The 9,843-nt window shown below is 39.9% G+C and overlaps 1 protein-coding gene across 2 annotated transcripts in view; it reads left to right on the plus strand.

The window, feature by feature from the left end:
- Nucleotides 1-8,725, plus strand: part of OTC (ornithine transcarbamylase) — a 37,886-nt gene extending 29,161 nt beyond the window's left edge. For both annotated transcript variants that reach the window (XM_059825363.1, XM_059825372.1), the window contains 5 exons: nucleotides 4,313-4,435; nucleotides 5,128-5,181; nucleotides 5,293-5,442; nucleotides 6,506-6,643; nucleotides 8,666-8,725. In XM_059825363.1, coding sequence (XP_059681346.1) covers nucleotides 4,313-4,435; nucleotides 5,128-5,181; nucleotides 5,293-5,442; nucleotides 6,506-6,643; nucleotides 8,666-8,725 — 525 coding nt within the window. The remainder of the gene's footprint in view (nucleotides 1-4,312; nucleotides 4,436-5,127; nucleotides 5,182-5,292; nucleotides 5,443-6,505; nucleotides 6,644-8,665) is intronic.
- The last annotated feature ends 1,118 nt before the right edge of the window (nucleotides 8,726-9,843 follow it).

Here is a 9,843-nt window from a genome sequence, read left to right on the forward strand (position 1 = left end):
CTTCCGTTTTCTAAATCCTATTAATTTTGTCATGTGCCTTCTTGAACCCTCTTCGAACACTTTCTTTTCAGTCTGAAACTGCCTAATTTCCTGGTTTGTTTTGTCAGAATGTCGTCTTGCTTATTGCTTCTGATTCCCTTTTCACAGATACATTTTAGTATGGTTATTTTAGTATAGTCTGTTGCATTCCCCAAACAATGTGGCTGGTTTATTTTCAGGGCTGTCAGTTCTCCTACTGTATTCAGGGTGTTCTTGTCAGATCACAAAGTGTGCTCCTGTCATGAATACTGGGGTAAGATTCTTCAGGTTCAACATCCTCTTGCCCAGTGCCTTCTTCCTGAGCAATCTGGAGCCCCTCATATGTTTGGCATCTAAGCTGGCTCTTCCCTTTAATACTGTGGTCAGGATTAATGCCCTCTATTATGCCAAGAGGGATGTTTTCCTTAGCATTCGTGCTACCCTCTTTCTTAAAAGTCAGGTTGAGCTGAGTTTGCTCTTGAGTTATAACCCACTAGAAATGGTTGTAAACATTATGCAACCTGATTTTGAGGTTTGGGGGTTTGGCCTTTAAAGACTATGAGTGTGTGTGCTGGTACTGTGCACACACAGAGCCGCTTTACTTCTCTGCCTGTGCTGAAAGCATGTAACAGCCACTTGCTGAGTCTACCCGGTGCCTCTCAGTCTCCTGGGCAGAAGCTGTGGCTCACAACTTCTGCTCTGCGGAGCTTGGCTGGAGGACAGTACCACACAATTTGTATTCTGGGGACGAACCGGGTATTGACTTTGATTCAATTGATATTAATGTCACTGGCCAAATCAGCTAACTTATAGATGACTGCAGGATGGCCGGACTGGTAATTAGAGTGGATCCATATGCCACTAGCTTTTTATGTCACTGGTCTGAAGGGAAATTTCTTTTTCAGAAAGAAATGGTTGGCATAAGAAACACATCAGTGATTTCTTTTTAAATAGCATAACAAATTACAGGGTTGCCCAGCTTGAAGAGGGCGGCCATATATTCTCAACTTCTCCTTGATGTGTGACTCAAAGAGCTCAAATTATTATAGTCTTCAAATTCATCACCATCATCATCATTATTCTAACAATTAGAAATCCCGACTAAGATCTGGACCTATCCTCTAGAATATACTGTTTCAATAACCATAACAAAAAATTATGTGGGAGTAAGAAAGATAACTGTCCCAGCATCTGCCTTCAGCTCAGTTTGAGAGCCGGTAGATCCAAGGTTGCCCAGTTTCTCATTTACTGGATTGCACTGTCTCCCAAAGGGCTAAAGCTTTGACTAGTCCCCTGCTTTCCATTTTAAATCTTGACAGATCATTGATTCATTATTCAAAAGCTTGTTTTAATTGAAGGCAGTTATGACTGTTGTGGTCAGGCATTTCAGAAGTAATCTATAATGGTGTCAGAGTTTCAGCCTAGCTGGAAGCAAGTCCAGGCAGAGGCAGACACGAATGTCCCTAATTAGTTAAACCAGTCTTCTCTGAACATACAACACTGCTAAATCACTGAGCATGCTTATTTTTTTCCCAGGGTTTGATACACTGACACACTGCAACCATGGATAAGAACAGAACAAAACATTGTAAAGGCAGCATGAGGATGAGAAAGTTGACTGTAAAATTGGCATTAATTATTTAGCAGGGATTTTTCTTGAGAATAGCAAAGCCAAGTTTTGTGGCACTACAGCAGCAATCACTAGTTTGCCAAAGAGGCATTCTTAAGGGAGAAGGGCTCTAGACTTTCTAAATATGTTATTTTCTGTATGGCTTTACTAGGAGTATAAAGATTTTGAAGTCAGGTTCCAAATGTAAAGAGAAACTGCAGAACACCCAAGCAGGTGAAAAGCGTACATCAATATAACAGAGTTTGGAAAAATTGGGGAAGTATGTAAGGGGAAAAATATCTTCAGAGGCTCAGGTGTTCAGCATGCATTGTAAAGGTCTGGTTTAACCTAGAGTGTTACCATTGTGGCAAAACACTTTTAGCAGGATTTTCTCTGTGCAGTTGTATAAGCATATACTATAAAATAGGAAAAAAATATATGTATGTCTCATATACAGTAGCTTTCGTATTGCCTCAAAGCTTTCTGGTTCTGACCAACACGATCATCTCATTTTTCTTGGAACCTGAGGATGTATGCATATAAGCAATATAGTTACAGTCATAGTGAGCTGGCTTTAGATGAAGAGGTTTGAGTTACAGCAGCAGTGTACCAGTTGCAGCATAAAGCTTAGCTCAGAATATGTAATAGGCTCCACTAGCACACACAGAGCTTGATTCTGCCTTGTCTACGACTTCTTCCATTAGCTAAACATCTTCATTAAGATTAGCTCAGCTCTGTCCACTCTATACAGTAGTCACTGCAGATGTGGCTTTGCAATTTGCAGTGCATATTGAAGGTCATTATACAGACATCTCCAGTATTTTGTATTTTATCTGTAACAGCTAGTAGCTTGGGAAAACAGAGAAAAGTATTTAGTATGCACTGTGCTGCTTCTAATGCAGAGTAACAGCTGGTAATAAGGTGGAAGTTATTTAACATAGCAGTATATTTGTGACTCACTAGTCAGTACTTTCAGCATTACAGGCTGCGATGTCTATTTTTACACAGTAAGATCAAAAGAACTCAGGGCTGTCTCATTTGCTCCTGGCTGTGGGCTCACGTCTCAGCTATCACTAAGCCCTAGCTGGAAACAACCCCTTAAATAAATGCTTTAGTTTGGCCTTCTCCTAGGAGCACCATTGCTAGGAGATGTGGAAGGACTTTGAAAGATCCTTAGAGATCTGCAGAGTTGTTATACTGAAATAACTTCCATTGTCCACAAAGTCCTGATTTGCTCCCCTGTAAATGGCCTTGCATCAAACCTCTGCCAATGAGCCTGCCGCTAACAAACTTCAACTGAAAAAGTGATAGCTTTAAAATACCATAGTTTTAGCCCTTAAACTGTAGGCAGCCTAGGAGTCTGTTAGGTTTAGATTTCAATGGTATTTTAATGTCATTCAATATTTCAAGTGCTACTATTTGTGACTCAAAATTGTGGTCACTGGCAGAAATGCCAATAACTTTGTTCTGGAACAACTTCACAACTATTTGTTTAGGAGAAGCTGCTGCCAGGAGAGGAGGGGTAGTCCCAGCCCTTTTCCTGTTCAGTCTTTTGGCATCTTTGCTGCAACTGCCTGAAAGGTTGCCAGTTAGTACAGCTCTACAATGTGGATGCTTATCCTCTGTGACAAGCATTGAACCACGTCACACAAAGTGTTGAAACACTGTCTGGCTTCCAGCTACTACAATGCAATTTTAGTATGGCCCAGTTTTGAACTAAGAATAAAAGGCTCTCCATCATGTCTTTAGTCTTTCGAGTCTTGAGGTGGAGTTGTACAGCGCAGGTATATAGAAGTATTTGGTTATGTCTTTACAAACTTCCTGGTATCAACTTAAGTACCTATAAACATGCATATTTAAAACAAGGCTTGCTAAAGGCCCTGAAATTGCCCTGCTCTGGAAATACGAAACTTCTGTTACTCTTGTTCCTCCTTGGGCCTTATCTGTTGCTGGCTGAGGGCCAGAGTAGCTGCACATATACAGGCTGTAAGTGCTATCAGGCAAAGCTACAGTTAATGCCCTAATGCTGTTGCAAGTTCGGGTAATCCACACTTTAAAAATATCACTGCACTCTTTGGCTGTACAACTAAGAGCAAACCCTGCAGGCCATGAGTGGCACAGCTGCTTCCAAAGTATTGCTCTTTACTGTCCTGTACAGCTGTGACTGTGAAAATGCACTCTAAGGGCATGGCCACTGCCATGGCCACAGGGAATGTGGTGTAAGACAACCAAGCCAGAATAAACCTGAATATTTTCATAATTTGGGGGAAAGCTGGAAGGAGTGCTATCCTAGGCTTTAGGACTGCCTCTAAATTAAGACTTTCTGCCATTCACTGATATTTATGAGCACCAATCCATGGCTGTATGGCTTTGGTGCTAAAGTAACTGTGTGTCTGGTGCTGTGTGTCTCAGCCTGGGCCTCACCACATGGCATACATGTCAATGCTTCACTGGAGAAAGCTGCAGCACTTTGGTCTTCATGTAAGACACAGGGGACTTTGTCTCCCTGACCATCTTGTAGCTGCAGTAAGTTCAATTAAAGGTATGGTTCCATGCAGCTAGCATTTGAAGGTAGCCAGCCTTCTTTGCACCAGACCCATCTGATCAATCCCTCCTACCTAGGGCATCAACTTGCTCAAGCTTTCCTGGAACATAATCCCAGGGGCTATGTGATTCATTTGGCAGGAGCACTATGGCAGGCTGAACGGGCTCACTATCACCTGGATCGGGGATGGAAACAACGTCCTCCACTCCATCATGATGAGTGCTGCAAAGCTGGGAATGCACCTGTGTATTGCGACTCCCAAGGTAAGAAGGACATGTGCATGGAGTGAGGAAGGCAAACTTTGCCCATTCTTGTCTCAGCCACTTGGATACTTCCCAAGGGCCTCAGCTAGTGGTGCTTGCATGTAGCTGGAGTGCCAGATTTCAGAACCAAGGTTCAGAATCCTGATTCAGTTATTTTGATGCAAAGCAGGAGTAATTCTACTGAGTCCAACTTCAGAAGGGCTGAGGGGAATTCATGACTGCGGTATAAATCATGGAGGATGATAATTCCATTTGAGAAAGTGTAAAAAGTCATCCAATGCCCTCTCTCCCCAAAAAAAATTTGAAAGTTGTTTCAGATTGATGGAAGTGTTGCATCTTGGTTGGTTCAGATTGGTGATGCAGCTTTTTAGAATGCTGCATTGTAATACAATACAATACAAAAATATAAAGCAAGGAATACGTTTAGAACAAAAAATCAGATTCTGTATAGGCATTTCATTCTGTAACTGTTGAAATACATTTTTCTTACCTTATCAGAACACTCTCCACCAGTTTATCTACAAAATAAACTTTCGACAAAATCAACATAACTTCCTCAAGTTTTACAGTTCTGAAAGACATTCTTCTTCCCATGGCAAATGGTTCAATCAGTATTTTTCTAACCAGTGTTAATAATCAGTAAGGATCTTCTATATTTTCCATGATATGTTACCTATCATCTTTTTTGGCAGGGCTTTGAACCAGACCTGAGAATAACCAAAATAACTGAACAGTACTCCAAAGAGGTAGGAGCCTAAGAAATAGCCTAGTAGAGTAGTTTGAATAGAGTTTATTTTTGTTATAAATGAAATTGAAGTTCCTTGTCTTCCCGATCTTCCTTTTTTTATTCACATTAGTATGGTACCAAGTTACTTCTTACAACAGATCCTTTGGAAGCTGCAGACGGTGCCAATGTCTTAGTTACAGATACATGGATAAGTATGGGACAAGAAGAGGAAAAGGAAGAAAGACTTAAGGCATTTCAAGGTTATCAGATTACAATGCAGGTAAAACCTTAGATTTAGTTCTTTGTTGATGCTTTTATGGTTTGCATTTATAAGAACCAACATCAGCAAAGCACGGGTTTGGTATTTTTTTGAGTGGGGCCATGGAACAACCACATGCAAACCTCCCTCCAGCTTGAAAAACTCACAAAGATAACAAATTTTGAGCTGTCTTATACACTTCACGTGCCTTGGCCTTTTTCAGAGCTTACCAATGAGATCTAACTCCAGAACATGTGCAGGAGAGCTAACCCTTCACTTCTTTGCGACCTAAAAACTATTTCTAACGTTGCATTTCCTCTTTGCTACCAGAAATGATCCCTTATATTTTATTTAGAACGAGCAGCTCACAGATTAAATCTTAAATGCCTGGGCAGCATTTGGGGCAATTTTGTGTATATCTGTCAATGAATAAAGCAAGTCTTTAAAATCATCCAGTTGAAACGCTTATCAGCATGAAATCAGTTAGAGAAAACGTAAAGGTATAAACTATTAATTTTCGAAGATAAAAAGGACATTTTCCTTGCTGATAGAATTACTGGTTTAATTGACTGTATTTTAACATAAGTTCACAAAATACTATTGATGGGTATGTCTCTGAACTGGCCTAAAATGCTTTAATTCATTGTTCATTGATATTAGATCAATATATTATGAGTGACAACATCAAAAGAAAAAAAAATTATAGCCTTTTAAATCATGGTTTAGTATGTTCTTGTTGCAATTATCAATAATACTATATTACTGTATGTCATTCAAATAAAGATTGCACTTTATTGACCCACTAGGTCACTGGAGTTTTCACTGCCCTACTAAAGCCAGAGAAATAGTAGTAAAAATTTGACTTTTGTGAAGTCAGCACTGAAGTCTTACTGACTTGAATGGGGATATTCCCATCTTATTCACAGATGAGGAATTCTTTTGAAGTCAGTGGAATTCTTCTGAGTTCATCATCAAAGTAACTAGAGTGGGAGCTAATATAAAATTTGCTAACCTTCTTACTAGTTAAAGATTTTATTAATGTCCTCACATATTTCTTTACTTTTGTATGCTTTTTGATCTATAGACTGCAAAATCTGCTGCTTCCAATTGGACTTTTTTACATTGTTTACCCAGAAAACGTGAAGAAGTTGATGATGAAGTATTTTATTCTCCACGATCATTGGTTTTCCAGGAGGCTGAAAACAGAAAATGGACAATTATGGTAAAAAAGAAAGATAACATTAGTTAGAGGTTAGGGTCAGATTCTGTTCTGCATTACACGACAGGCTTGGATTCAGCTTGATTCCTCAATAAATAGTAAATGTTAATACATATGTTTCAAATGCACCCCACAACACATCACAATTTTGACTATAGGCAACATATATATGTTGCACAAGTTTTTCTGGACACAAATGTGACCTATTTTGATGATAATCCACTGTTGCTTGACCCAGTTTTTATCACTAAGTGAAATCTACAGTATACATGGTAATTTTATGGTATTTAAATCACTGGGTTTACTCTAATGATTAACTCAGCTGCTCAATTTTAAAACATGTTAAATGCTGAGCTCCCAGGGACTGGTCTTAGAAATGACAATTTCCCAAACACTTAAAGCTAGAGATTCTGCCGTTTTCGCTCAAGAAAAACTGCCACTGACACCAATGGGAACTTTCCCTGAGAAAGTGCTGCAAGAGCAACATTTTGAAGGATCCTGAAAAGTTGTGGTGTGGGTAATACTGTGTGATCCATGGGAACCATGAAAGGACACTTGGCATTTAACATAAACCATAACTCGCCTTTCAGCATTCCCAGAATTTCAGAAAATTACTGCCAGATCTCAGTAGCCTGTTATTTATTGTCGGCTTTGAACCAGCATGTTGACAAAAGCTAGTGAAAACTTTCAGAGGTGGAAAAAAAAATCCAGAAATGGCATTGTCATAGCTCTCAGATGAACTCTAGATGTGCCCTGAACGAATAAGTGCTTGAGTATTGTATTTACCAAAACCTCAGATTTTGGACATGGTTAAAATTAACAAATTTGTGTTAAATTGATAGTTTTGGTCTTAAAATTCCAAAAAGTGCTTGTATTTTTTATTTTAATTTTGCAATGCATCTAATTGCCCTAAATATTATTTTTTCAAAAGGAAAGAAACCCTTTACTTTGGGTTCAAGCTACACATTTTGTTTGGTTAAGAAAAATGCCGTCTTTGTATTTTATCAAGCTATGAAAACAATGAATATATGGGTCTTGTTTATGTATTATTTTCTACCACTTTCAGCTCAGACAGCAAACTGAAAAATAAATTATTTGCTCAGCTGTAGTTCCAAGCAGGGCTGAGTGCAGCTATGACATGGGTAGCAGCAGGGGCTGCACAGTTGTATGTTCGGTCCCCACTGTGTGCCTGGGACTACCTGTCACACTGAGCAGTGCTGAAGGGAAAGGAAGGACGGGCAACAAGACACAACCCCTGGAGAACCCTTGTAAATCCAGTTCTGGGCCAAAGTAACAATTTGCAGTCCGACATTGCTGTGGAATCACAACAGTGCGAACCAGGCAATACCTTGTCAAAACCAAGCAAGCACGGAGCTTGTTGTGTACACAGGCGTGGGGAGGACGGCAGAGCTGCTGCAGCACCATGTTTTATTTAGCTGACATTCCCATTGCTCTCATTTCACGGCCATACCTAAGGTTTTGTTGGAGTGTGTGTCAAATACTAGGGGAGGGCAGGAGGGGTAGGTGACACACTGTTAACCTCAGTGTGGATTTTCCATGTTTTACCACAGAAAGTATAGCTAAACTGGAACAAAGTCCTTGTTCAAGTATGGCTCTCACTGACGGTAATGGAAGTTCTGCTGAAATCCACAAGTCAGCCCATGTGCTGTTTGGGTACCTACAGCATGTCCTAGCAGTAGCTGAGGATGCAATGTAACACACCAAAAAGGCTTCAGCATTTGGTCTAAACATGCTTTGTCTGAATTTCTCCTAGGCTGTCCATTAATATATTTTGTCCACACTGAGAAAGCCTATCAGCTACAATACAGAACATCCGAACTGATTTTTGGCTCTTTTCTGATTCATCATCAGAAATTCTAGCAAATAAATCTAAGTGTACAGTTTTTGTCAGGGCAATAATTTTCAACACAAGAGTTTAGAGCTGGAAAATATCTCCCCCTTATTTATTTTTACTGAGTATCTGTTTCCAATGTGATTGGATTTTTTCTTTTCTTCCTCCTCTAGGCTGTCATGGTTTCCCTGCTGACAGATTACTCACCACAGCTACAAAAGCCTACATTTTGATGCTTGGATTCCTGCCAAGAGAAAAATATTCCTCATCGGCAGAATATTCTGGTCCGCAAATACGTAGATCTTCTTCAGAAGGGATCAAGGCAATGAATGATTCTTTAATAAAACTGTATAGTTAGCTGTATAATATTGCATGACATTCGTGAAAATGTTCAAGACAATAAACACCATTGCAAAAGCTGCTTTCCATCTCGATGCTCCAAGTTGGCCATCCTTTCTAGTTACCAGCATCACCGAAAATGTTCCAAGGTTGTACTTTAATGATTTGCTCTACCATCATCATAGGCATAGCATAGTCTACACATAGCTGTGTTGGAATTCGTATAGTGTAATATGGCAGACATAACCTTCTCCCTAAGCCTGTCCATTTAATTGCTGATCTCAGGGACTGTGCACAGAGAAGCAGTGCTTTACTGTTTGCCTTGGTTGCCTGCACTTCCTGGGCAACCTGGCTCCTGTTTCTGTTCGCCAGCCAACCTCCAAATCCCGCTCCTGTTTGACACCAAAAAATATAGAGACCTTGAGAACATTATCTTTCTCCATGACATTCTTCTGGGCTGGCACAGGAGGATATTGCTGCAGAATTGGAATAGAACAGCTTCCGCAGAGTTGGATGCGGTAGAGAGAGACGGCTGGAAGGAACCGGTTCATTATTTGTCCATCTCCCTTAGACCTTCACTCCCTAAAGAGAAGTCTGGCTAAAGAAGCAAGTCTTCTGTTTCTTTTTTTTCTAAGCAAACATGAAGGGCACCATATGACGGAACTATATACAGCTCCTCTGTGAAAACAATTTGCTGCATTTTGTCCAGTGCTGTAGCATGATGTACATTTCAGCTAATCCCTCTCAGTAGTAAACAGATTCATGACATTTGTAGTTTTTATGATGGCTGGATGTGTGCATTTAATACTTCAGGTAAAGCTTTGAGTACTATTAAAAAACACCTGCTTTGTTGTTTCTAATTAGTTTCAAGAATATGTTGATTTTTTTCCTGCTGTAATACTGGAACAATGTCTGTGATTTTTAAAAAATTGTGCAAATGGGTTTCCATTTTCTGACCAGCTGCAAAACATTATTTAATTCCTTTCAAAATTGGAGTTCACTGCTGGGCCAC

Source organism: Gavia stellata, chromosome 1 (assembly GCF_030936135.1).
Source record: "Gavia stellata isolate bGavSte3 chromosome 1, bGavSte3.hap2, whole genome shotgun sequence".
In the NCBI taxonomy this organism is placed as follows: Eukaryota; Metazoa; Chordata; class Aves; order Gaviiformes; family Gaviidae; genus Gavia; species Gavia stellata.